This window comes from Podarcis bocagei (genome assembly GCF_964188305.1).
Source record: "Podarcis bocagei genome assembly, chromosome: 1".
NCBI classification, from domain to species: domain Eukaryota; kingdom Metazoa; phylum Chordata; class Lepidosauria; order Squamata; family Lacertidae; genus Podarcis; species Podarcis bocagei.
This window is the reverse complement of record NC_138125.1, coordinates 59,613,535-59,626,292: the sequence shown is the minus strand read 5'-3', so window position 1 is coordinate 59,626,292 and position 12,758 is coordinate 59,613,535. Positions and strand designations below refer to the sequence as shown.

At 41.6% G+C, this 12,758-nt stretch overlaps 1 protein-coding gene across 1 annotated transcript in view; it reads right to left on the bottom strand.

The window, feature by feature from the left end:
• The window catches only part of ABTB2 (ankyrin repeat and BTB domain containing 2), a 154,217-nt gene that overhangs the window by 51,965 nt on the left and 89,494 nt on the right, over positions 1–12,758 (bottom strand). The window contains exons 2-3 of the mRNA XM_081164102.1: positions 6,506–6,652; positions 2,263–2,476 (exon numbers count right to left, since the gene is read on the bottom strand). Of these exons, the coding sequence (XP_081020228.1) occupies positions 2,263–2,476; positions 6,506–6,652 (361 nt within the window). The remainder of the gene's footprint in view (positions 1–2,262; positions 2,477–6,505; positions 6,653–12,758) is intronic.

The following is a 12,758-nucleotide window of genomic DNA, read 5'->3' as shown; positions in this document are numbered from 1 at the left end:
TTGCTAGATGAAAAATGGATCTGGCACACACAGTTCCCCAGTCTGAACCAGGCAGCCAAGGCTTGTGTATGCATATCCCTATTTTTTTTAAAAAACGGAATCCCACTGATCAGCTGTTTGGAGCTAAATGGGAGGCTGCACTCAGTCACCCCCTCCCACACAGATGCAAACTCTCCTCTTCCCTGCCAAACAGCTGATTAATGGGATTGAAGCTACAGTTGAAGTGCACTTGCTCTGTTGAATCAAAGCCCACAAGTGCATATCGTTTAAACATTACTGTGCAATTCTTGTACATGGATTCAGTCAGTAATAATAGAGGCTTCTGCAGTATATATAACATTGATTTAAGAAATAAACTAGAGCCGCAGCCTGGAAAGGAATCCTGGTGTTTTTCCTCTCTGGCACGAAGCCCATGAGAAGAGGAGTTTGCGGGGAGGACAAAAAAAATAAAAAATGCTTATATATGAATGTGCATCCCACTCTAATCAGAGCCCTTCTCTGTATGCAACAGGGAAAATGAGATGTGGTCAGCATGATGGCATCACGCTGAGCTGTCATAGGAATAATGACATGTCAAGAAGAGAATATGAGAAAACATCCTCATATTTTCTGTCCCACAAAGCCCTCTTGCAAAACGATGACTGACCTCTACACTAGGGATAGCAATTCAAGCCCCAGAAGTGCTCTTCAGATCTCTTATTAACCTTCGCGACCATTACATTTACAAAAAGAAGAAGAAGGTTGGAGATGCTCTTAAGAGAGTAACTCTTCCTCTGCGGTATTGTCAAGGGCAGTGAACCTACCACATTTGCCTTTTGTGTTACATTTCCTGTGACCTCCTGGGAATTCTTTTTTTTAAAAAAACCACTTCCATCTTTTCTTCTAGCCACAGCAACATAAAACAACAACAACTGTGGTATTCTGTTTTAAAGCCCATGGGGAGAGGGTTCCTTCATCATTGGCAGTTTCTTTCCCTTAGAATGTATCTTACTTAAACACACAGTTTCTTCTGAATAACCAGGACATGTAGCTGTGGTGCTTTAATTGCACAACACCTTCCAAAATGCCTCCATATAGAAAGTCAGGCTCTACAGTTCACAAGATTTGCTCAAATATATCGATTCCTTCCCCAGGCCCCAACCCCATCACCAGGGGCCTCTTACAAGGCCAAAGTGTGTTGCAATGAGGGTCAAGGTAAGTGAAATGAGTGATGATGTCACGGGGGAAGTGCTGCCTCGCTTGGCTCCTCAGAGCAGTGGGTATCTGAGGTCAGCGGTTGGAAAAGGAAGCTAAGACTCATCCCCTCTGCTCTGCAGAATTCTGAGCCAGCCCATTTCAAGCAAAACTAGAGTGCTTAAAAAATTATGCTGTGATGTCAGATGGAGGGATGAGCAGAGAGGGGAATACAGGAAGCTGTCTTATACTGAGTTAGACCATCTAACCCAGTACTGACTACACTGTCTAGCTGTGGGGACAGATCCACACCATACATTTAAAAGACGTGCTTCCTCAGCTAATTGGGAACCACTGCATTATGGCCTTTCTCACAGAGCTGAGGAAAAGGAAGCTGGGTGCCAAGCAGGATTAAAATATTAGGGATAAAACAAGAACTGAAGGTAGAGTCATACTCTTGTTTGGTTTCCAACCTCCTACCATTTAGGTGTCAAATTAAAAACATCTAATTCCCTTGAGCTCTTGGCAAGTGATCACATGATCTTTGTTATTTGTTACCTTTCTAGTTTGCTGCTGAATCTACTATTGTCTGGTGTGGGTTTTGCTGTTTTGACGTGTGTGGACTGGATCGGATATTGTTTTTTTCTTGGACTGTAAGATGTCTTGAAGGCTTTTCAGTGCAAAAGCCAGGGCACAAATATTTCAAACAGATAAGCAAATAACAATTTCAACTAGATTTTATGGTTGCAAGGCAGAAACTGAGCAACCACCATGGGATCCATGCCCAGAGAGAAATATGTTCTGGACACTGGAAAAGGCAATTTCTGTATTGTCCAGGCCAATTCTGGACATCTGGGAATGGCTGCTTTGATAAACGTATTGAGGATAATTTTACAAGGTATGCCTTAGCTGCACAAATCAGTGACCAAGGTAACTCACTTTCCAGTTCCAGTTCCAATTAGCTGTGAAAGTGAAAAAAAGGCACAGGCCGTCTTACAGGAATCACTGATACATGAAATTCAGCAGAACTGTCAATATGGCTTAAAAGGTTGTGTGCCCCCAAATGAGGCTCTGTTAACCACGACCTACCGTTCATTATTCAAGGCCATCCTTGGTGGATCCAGGTTGGGGTTTTCCATAGACTCCATCTGAGGGCAGCGTAAAAAATAATAAAGGGTGTGGAGGGCATCAGGGGACCAGGAGATGGGTTGCTGCTGCTGCCTGTTTTGTCGTACAGGACTCATGCCAGGGCGGAGCGTGTTCAAACACTGCATATGGTGCATTGCTCGTGACACTAAATCACCTGGGAAAGGAGCAGAGGAAGAAAGAAAAATAGTATCATTTACTGAAATGATATATTCACCAGTTCCAGAGAGTGCCTTTCAGCCACAGTCACTGCAAATACAATCGAGAGGGAGCCATTTACTGTTTTCTGTTCATCCTCATAAAATTGTTGAGGCTATAAATTAAGCTAACTGGAGCTTTCTGCTAGAATTATGAAAGCTGCATTTGACTGTCAAGCACTGGGACACTACTAAATCTTCCAATTTACAAGACCACCCCCACCTCGCCAGTGTGCATCTTCTCTATGAGACCTTAGAAGTTGTCAGCTGAAGTATGACACTTTGGTGGCACATTGGGTCAGTGTGTCTTGCTGTTAAACAGAAGGGTGGTGGTTCGAGCCCACCCAGGGACGGTTGTGGGTGGCATTCCTGCATTGCAGGAGACTGGACTAGATGACCCCTCTGGGTACCTTCCAACTCTATGATTCTATGACTTCTATGACCTTATAGAAGTAGTCTATCAAAGGCTACTAGCCATGAGGCCTATGTTCCACTCCGAATACCAGTTGCTGGAATCACAATTTGGGAAAAGTGCTGCTGCACTCAAGTCCTGTTTGTGGGCTTTCCACAGGCATTTAGTGAGCCACTGTGAGAACAGGAAGCTGGACAAGATGAGCCTTTGGCTGGATCCAGCAGAACTTTTCTTAAGTCTATGGTTGTCAACAGCTACTTTATTTCAAGTAGGCCTGCACACTGTGACACAGCAAGCAAAACGCAGCTGGCCTGCCAGGTACGGTGGCCCATCAGGGGCCCAAAAAACCCTCCTGTTTGTTTGTTGCTGCCTGTGTATGACTGCAAAAAGGAGAGGATTGCTAAGCATCTGGCAGCCTCCCATTCAGCTTGATGGGTCACAAAGGCTTATAAGGGCAATACTACATTTTATATGTACACAGGTAAACTACAAATTCCTATTTTTCTTTGGGAATCCTCTTATTTCTCAGGAAGCTACAGCAGGAAAGAGTCTTCCATTGTTCTTTTATGATTACAATGCTGGTAAAGGGTAGAAAATTGCAATGAGTCAAGTTGATTCCCGAAAAGACACCTAAGGGTGTCTTTCCAACCAATGAAGAGAGGAAACCAGGTCGCAGTCATAAACACTAGGATGCTTAAGGCGTTTCTGAGGCTTGTTCTTTATTAGAGAATAATCTGCATTGGCATCAATGGTACTTCTAAGTAGATGCAAAAAGACTTGGGCTGCTGGGCTGCATTCCTATGCACATTTACTCATAAGTAAATCCAATTGAAAACAGTGGAACTTACTTCTGAGTAAAAAACCCCGCACAATTAGGCTGAATATTCTCGAATCCTGAGGCTGGATATTGAATAGAACTGAAAAATTGTAGCCACATTAACATCCTATGAATTTTCTGTTGGTCTAATCTGCAATGCTGCAAATTTATACAAGAGGTACATCTGGAATTCAAATTTTCAGTGCAGAATAATACACATATCCCTTACCCAGTATTCCCTCCTTGCTGTACTGGCAACTTCTGACCACATTTTTTAAAAAAGAAAGCTACTAAGGAAATGTATAAGGAGATCCATTCATTAAATACAATCACTGAGCCAGCCGAATAGAGAGTAGGGAAAGGAAGCTGCATTCAATCATGGACTTCTGCTACAAGTGCTCTCTTGTGTCACAGAATATACAGAGGTATGCAAAACTTTTTTTTTTAGAAGGGAGGGGGATGAAACCTCAAATTAAGGCAGGTTGTGAAATAAATGGTGAGACCCATAAGGTATGCGCTGGCTTCTGACAGCAGCGTTTGCATGGTGGTGGACGAGGGGAGGAATGCCAAAAAGAATGTTTTTCCAGGAAGAAATAAGCCAGCAAAGCACAACTTAAAGGGTCATTGTTCAGCAGCACAGGCTCCAAAACGTAGTTTGCATTAATCAAAATATAAACAGACTTTCCAAACCTAGCATGAAAAAAGGTTTTCATGATTTTCCTCTACTTAAAAAAAGAATAGAAAACATTGAAGTTAGAGGAAGCTTTTTTTTTTTAAAAAAAAAAAAACAACCCAAAAACTAGAAGGCAAAATTGGCTGCTCAACTGGAGAACTGGCCCTTTGGCATTTGTGCATTCCCAAGCCGAAGGTCAAATAATCGCCTGACTCACAGCATTATCAAACTCACAGCTTTTAGGCTGGTTGTCACATGCCAGCCAAATGCTACAGCCCACCAGGTGCTTAACAGCTCTCCTCTTTGTGCAATTCCAGGTAGCTTCAGAAAAGAAGCCAGTAAGATGCAGTGGTTAGAGTGTTGGACTAGGACTTGGGAGGCCAGGGTTCAAATGCCCTTGCAGCCATGAATCTCACTGAGTGGCCTTGTTCCGGTCACAACCCCTCAGGCCTAGCTGTAGAGTTGTGAAGAGGAAATGAAGAGAGGGAGAACCACATACGCCATGGAGGAAAGGCGGGGTATAAATGTAGTCAAAAAAATAAAAAGTGGGTTTTATCAGGCATTCGGGGTGAGCAATCTATAACTCACATAGTGTATGTAGCTGAGAGATAGATAATTTGAGATGCCCAATTCTGCCAGAGGTATACAGCCCCATGTTTACTTCAACAGGGGCAATGCTGCAAAAGCCAAAGCAAGTGGTGCAGACATAAACTACTATTGCACAGTTGGGGGAAAAATGGTCGGAGGTGAAAAGTTTTTAATGCCTCCAGCTCTAGGCTGGAGAGAGAGCCAGTGTGGTGTAGTGGTTAGGAGCGGTGGACTAATAATCTGGTGAACTGGCTTTGCATCCCCCTCCTCCACATGCAGCTGCTAGGTGACCTTGGGCTAGTCACACTTCTCTGAAGTCTCAGCTTCACTCACCTCACAGAATGTTTGTTGTGGGGGAGGAAGGGAAAGGAGAATGTTAGCCGCTTTGAGACTCCTTTGGGTAGTGATAAAGCAGGATATCAAATCCAAACGCTTCTTCTTCTTCTAGGCAAGGAAATGGCTTCCTGACCACACTGTCACCTTTCTCACCTCAAAGTTTCTCCCCTTTGCCTTCAAAACCTTCCACAGCCATGCCTCCTTTATATTTCTGCTCTTATATACTGACACATTTCTAGTCGTCACCCTTGCTCCTCCACTTCCACACCTTCCACCACCTGAAAGTTTCCTGCAGACCCCGCCCCACCATTAGACAGAGTGAGGTAGTTGCCTCAGGTGGAAGATGCAGGGTGGGCAGGCAGCCTGATATTCATTCCTCCCAGGACCCTTGGCCATTCCCTTCTTTGTGAGATCAGAGCTGTGCCCATCATGCACCACCTAAAGCTAGCCAAAGCTGTTACAGTTGTAGGCGCCAAAGACAAATTTTCTGTTGAAAGTCTTTCAAGACTTTCATGATGCCTAGACTCGAGACCACCAAGGTGAAGGGTTATTTAGGTGTTTTAGCGGAGTCAAATTTTAGTCGTGGAGATCACATTATTGCATTTTAATTATTAGATCAGGGGACTGCTGAATTTCATTACAGTAATGTGATGCACCGTAGTTTGTTGTTCATGGTTACTTAAATTTAACTTTTTGATTATGGAAATGTGGCATGCAAATTAATGATGACAATGTTATAGACTTGCAGTGAATAGGTTATCTACAGTACATTCATAGAATCATAGAGTTGAAAGGGATCCTGAGGGTATGTGTAACTGCAATAATCTCTGCCTCCATCACTTTCCTTTTCTTTCTCTGTTTCCTTCCTGTGTCTAAGATTGCAAACCTGCTGAGAAAGGGGGCTCTCAGGCTTTTATTTGTAAAGCATAATGTACACTGACAACAATTAAACAAATAAAGATTGAGCACTGTAGGAAATTATATTTAAAATACCAAGTGAGGGAATCTGAATTTTCCTGAGTAATATCCCAAAACGCTAATACCTTGAACAACATGGGCCCAAGCAAAAGAATAGCAAAGCCAACACCAAGATTTCCTCTGCGTTCACTATGGAAGGGCCCCATATTTTTAAAAACAAGCGATCATATGCGGGTGGAACTCACTCAGTTCGGAGATGCTTCCAACACAAGTTGCCAGGAGAGACTGTTCTAAAGTTCTAAGTTCTAGTTGGGCATAAGCATCAGCTCTTCCATTGCTGCACATGGATCCATCGTTGTAAGGACTGAAGTACGCAGGCAGAGAAAGTACACCTAGAAAGAGACAGAGAAGAGAAAACATGCCTGTTAGAAAGCACCAGGATAAATAAAACAACACAGAAGAAAGAGGAAGAATGGTCAAAAGTGTGTGCTGCTCCATCTTTGTACCGCTTCCTCTGCGGCAAGCCACAGTGCTGACTTATGAGAAGTAAATAAGATTGATCCAACCCATCTTCATCCCCGGTGAACTTCCAGAGCACAACCCAATCAAAGTGGTCAGTCACATCTTCTGCTATCTTGTAGGGCCTCTCAACATGCCTAAGAGTGGTAGAATTAGCAACTGTACCTGGATTGGAGACCTCTGAAGTCTCTTAAATAACAAAGAATGGGTTCCCACCTATCTAAATCACTTGTTTAGCAGTCGGGCTGTTACAAGTAGAGATAAGCATGTTGTGCAAAGTAGACTTGTGCCCACAAACGTCCCTTGCAGAACTTAGTAGGATCCAACCCTGGGTTTGGTTTCATGCTCAGCATTTGCCTGAACATCTGGACTACAATTTGCTCCATATGATTTGTGTCAAAATGTGGTATGACATATATAAGCTGTTTTGTACAAGGATGTTTGCAGAATCTTTCCACAAGACAAAGGCTGAAATAGAAGACTGTCTGGTCACTTCTATCCCAATGATTCTGGTGGCGGATGAGACCATATGTCAACTTAGCATTAACACTTACACCACTACACTGGATGTATGAGTTCTAGCATTAGTTCTAGCATTAGACAATGCAATGAAAATGAGGTCATTATCAGTGAAGGTTGAGCCAATTAGTTCTGTTAGGTTGACACTAGAATGGTAAAGGCAGAATAAAAGGGCTCTAAGAAACTATCGCTCGGGCTGCTGCCTGTGTGTGCCAGAAAGAAACAATGGTCAGGATCAATGAGAAATAAAAGCCCCTTCATTCAGTTTTCAAAAGACTGTAATGCTGCATTGGGCAAAACAAGTGATCTGTACATAAACTGCTATTACACAATTGTAGCAGGGCAGATTGTTTTAAGCACTTCCAGCTTTGGTCAAGATAATAGGAACTGAGTGCAGACTACGAAGTGAGTTCAGTGGACTTCTGAATACCAGATGCTAGGCACAAACAGGCAATGTTGCTGCCCTCATCCCTTTGTGTGCTTTTCAAAGGTCTCTGGCTCATCTCTAGTTAGGAAAAGGATGGTGGATTAGATAGGTTGCCCTCACATGGAAGGATGGTAACATCAGGGGTGGGGCAGAAGAAGTAATGTGTGTGTACTCTCTATTTTTCTCACCTCATGTGAAGGAGAGCCATTGGTTCCATATTGTCTGATTATGGACTTTGTGGACCTCCATCCACAATGGATAGAGAAAAGATGTGTTTGAGAGAGAAGGTTGGATAGTGTTTCTGTTACAGATCTGAGCATCTACGCATGCTCTCTGGAAACATACTCCAGTCATGACATACAAAGCTATGCTGCTATATCTTCTAGAGATGGCAATTCAGGTGTCCTTTTGGCATGTTATCTGGTAGGCACTGATAACATTTGCTATCAGCAAATCTTGTTTGTGCTGATGAGATCATTCTACAACTGCAATCGCATCTGGCCAAATGAGTGTTGTGCTAATTTGAAGCAACACAATTGTCAAAAGAAAGACATATTAGGATACTTGGTTTATTCATCATGATGTTCCTGCCCTTCGACTTTTGGCTGTAGCATTTGTTTCCCTCACTGATCTCACATGCCTTCTTTTCACATGCTGGTGAGTAGGAAAGCCAACAATGACATCAGCAAGGACTTCCTGGGTATTCTGAGGAGAAGGAAATAATGCAATCTGCTGTGTCTCTGCACTGTACATCATTGTGAGCTAATGGGAAAGCCCAGCCAGCGGACTAAGTCATTTGCATATTTGGAAAGCAGAGAATAAACAGCAGCAGCACATGCCAACAATATATATTTTGTTGGAAAACACAGGGAAAACTACCCATCTTCGCCCCCACCACAAGAAGAAATCAAACTGATTTCCCTTTCCCTATATCAATACCCCAATGTTTTCCCCCTAGTGCACATACTGATCTCACAACTGTGGCAAGGTGAAAATGGGCTGATTTCCAGATGATTAATTCAGAAGCACACAATGCCATAGAAGGTGGAAGGAGAAACTAAGGAATGTGCTCATAAAACAAAATGATCACTTAGAAATAAATAAAGCTACACTTACTTCTTTGTCCTAGGAAATTTTGGTGTCTTTTTTAAAAAAACAACTATAGGAAATAAATATTTTTATAATGATTTAAACTATCATTATCAAGTCAAACCACATAGTCCTTGTTTTTCAAAGTGAAGGGTTTGATGAATGATGTGGTGAACTTAATGGCTTAGTAACTGGGTCTGTCATTCATATCATCAACATAGTATCAGCTTGAAAGAGAGATTTCAGATACGTCTTTTCTTGGATTGGGGAAAGGCTAGCAGATAGACACTTCTTCTGTGGCTGCTACTATGAGAGAACAGAAATAGTCTACTGTTGAAGCTCCCAGGATCTAAAAAACAGCAAAAAGACTAATGCCAATCAATGTGTTTACATGATCCTCTGATATGCCAATGCTGTTTAAGTGTACCACTTTCATTTGTTTGGATAAATGGGGGCTTATGGTTTATGGCTTCTTTTCAAAAGAAACCAGTTAGAAATTTTAGTCTTAACACATTACCAGAAGAAAATTATTGCCAACCAGAAACTGATTCAGAAGCTGTACCAAATCCATGCTGCAGAGAGGATTTTGCTGGCCAAGCTCCAGCACAGAATTAAATGCACTTAAAGCTTAAATGTTGTTGGATTGTGGTTGTTATCTCTCAGATAAGTGATGTTCTGGTTCGTTCTCTCGCATCTCCTGAGGTTTTGAAGATTCCGGCCATAAATGGTGGCCCTTTAAGTTGCCAATTCATATATACGAGAATCTGTAGTGAAACTGTACTCATAGCATCTCTGCAATGTGGTGATCAAGACTGAACTGAGCAAAAATAATTAGTTTCTGGCATTTGTCAAAGTCTTTGAAATAGCAGTTGGGAATAAGGTATGTTTATTCTACCTCACTCAGTACAGGAAACCTGCTTATGGGCTCTGCCAGTACCGTTAAAAAGCTGGCGCGACAGGGTGGAGTTCCAGTAAGCCCTTTCTTAAAAAACAAAATTATTTTGCCAGCTTAAAAAGTGTTGTTTTTTTTTAAGATTCCTGTCTATAACATGATACTTTTTAAAGGAACTGAAATATTTCCAGCTTCCTAGGCAAAATCAGTTCAAGGAAGGGGAAGGAGGAAATTGATTTCTCTTGCCCCCCCCCCCCGCTTCCATCACTTCATTGCTTCTGGTTTCAAACAAACTAGTTTGTATGTGAACAAAGATGAGCAAACCATCTGGAAGCTGCAATATGAACTTTTATTCCTGATAAGGCCCAGACTAAACTTGAGTTTAGATGTATTTTTGCATTTAACATGCAGGTTTTTAAAAAATGCAAATAGCATCAGCATGTGTGTGCGCGCGCGTGCTGATAATTTGTTGGTACAGTGGTACCTCGGGTTACAGACGCTTCAGGTTACAGACGCTTCAGGTTACAGACTCCGCTAACCCAGAAATAGTACCTCGGGTTAAGAACTTTGCTTCAGGATGAGAACACATATCGCGTGGCGGCAGTGGAAGGACCCAATAGCTAAAGTGGTACCTCAGGTTAAGAACAGTTTCAGGTTAAGAACGGACCTCCGGAACGAATTAAGTTCTTAACCTGAGGTACCACTGCATTATGGCAGACACAGAGGAGTATTTAACCCTTTGCTCCCCTGCTGTGACCATGAGGAAATTTATTTGGTGGATGCCTCACTGGGCATTACCACAGAATTACCACAGCTTCTTTGGCCAATCCAAATAGGAATCTGAAAACCATTTTTAAAAAGGTGTTTTACAGATGCTAGGGGAAAGGTATTTCATAGTGGAGAAGAAGCCTCTGGCTGTCTAGCACTTTGCATGATTTCAACATTAGAAGGCAATTTCCTAGTCTTCTCCTTGTCAATTCTTAGTAGCTTTCTGAACAATTGCATGGCATCCAGAGGTGAAGACGGGGCCATTCCAGGAATGGCAAAGAGCCAGTAAGAAAAATATGAAAAGCTTAAAATTCCCCGCTCCTGAGACTCTTGTTACTGATTTGTACAAGAATGTGAGTTTGAAAATCTGACTCTCTTAGAAGTACGCAGAGACTACGTACGTATGCCCCGTGGGCTGGTGGCCAGTGATCACTGCAGGGCACAGGTCAGGAGGAATGTAAAGAAATCAAGGTGTTCTGCTCATTAATAAGGTTTAAAAAAATCCCCAAATACAATTACATTTCCCCCCCCCCCATATTTCTCCTCTGGACAGAACAAAACAAAACAAAAAGTAAAGAGAAACTATAGTCAGTTCAGGAAATTAAAGGGAAAGAAAAACATTTGAGGAAAATGGCGATACTCAGGAAAAGCCCTGAAGGTGTGCAGCATTTGCTCAGTTCTAATAAAATTTAGAAATTGCATTCATATATAGCCTAAAATAATATTTTTAAAAAACCCAAACCAAAAAAGACAAACATCATGTGCCAAAGCATACTGCCACTTCACCAGTGTAAAATCAAAGCTAAAAATTCATATATCCATTAATTTAAACAGACAAATGAATACGTAAGGACAATGATAAAAGCTAATGATAAGTTGGCAAACTTAACAACTGAGATGGCCACGACAGGATTAGTATGTCCTTAAAGCATGCTTTATTTTATTATGATGGATAGAAAATGCAATTTATGCAATTTAGCAAAATCTGAATGCAATTAATTGGTTAATGTGCTATTTAATAGCCAAATTTTAATTTTAAGGCTATATTAAACACCTATTTGCACTTTAACATATTTTATATAAGATACTGGAAGCATTTAACAAACAGTAATGAATTCAGCCACATAATATACTTTAAAAGTTTAAATATTTAAAGAACCAAATGGATATTAAAGTATGCTGATGCAAGTAAGTAAGAATTAATCCCTTTATGGGTTAAGGCAGATTTTGCACCTCATATTCTTCTAGACTAATTAATGCTGCTGTTTTTTTAACCCCATGCAGATTTGACAGATCATATACATTGATTTTTGCATGAATTTTTTATTGGATTCTTTTTTCTGCTGTTAGTCTTGTGATGATAGAGCCAGTTCCAAATATCACCAGTGCATCAATCCTCTGGGCTATTTATTAACTGGTATGCAAATGTATGACTTTTGATGAGGATTCTTGGAATTGAGATCCGTTTTAGACTAGAGACCTTCTGCAAGGCCTTTCCTACACAATTTCCAAGCGTGCTCCAATCACAGTTCGTCCTTTGAGGGATATAACTGCATTTCCCCTAGTGGTTATAACAGTGTAGCATGATAGGCCCAGCTAAATGCACTAGATTGTGGGAGGGGCTTGAATAACCCCTAGATAATCTGAATAAACAAGGTGGCCTCACACAGTTGAGGTCTGCTTTCTGAGACATAGCGGATGCTGAAAGTTTATGGCTTTAGAGATAAACAAACAGCACTTTGAATGGTACTTGAAAACTTAACTGGGAGTGTAGTTATCATAGGTATATTATGCTCTGAGATTCGTCCAGATCAACAGCTGGGCAGTCAACGTTCTTAATCCAGCTACAGCTCCATATTTAAGAAGTCAACTAGGCTACATAGCAAAATTAGCAGGAAACTTCCTGGGGCCATTATAAGAAACTGTTTAGAACTATCAGAATCTAGGGCAGGTTATCTTAACGAGGGTCATCACTCTTGCCAGGGTTGGAACCCTTGAGATATTTAGGAAAGTTTTTAATGTTTGAAGTTTTATTGGTCTTTTAATTTTCTGTTGGGAGCTGCCCAGAGTGCCTGGGGAAACCTGGCCAGATGGGTTGATGATGATGATGATGATGATGATTATTACCTTACCCTGGTAAAGCATAACAGTAAGTATTACTTTACAAGTCTACAGTGGTACCTCTGGTTAAGAACTTAATTTGTTCCGGAGGTCTGTTCTTAACCTGAAACTGTTCTTAACCTGAGGTACCACTTTAGCTAATGGGGCCTCCCGCTGCCACCGT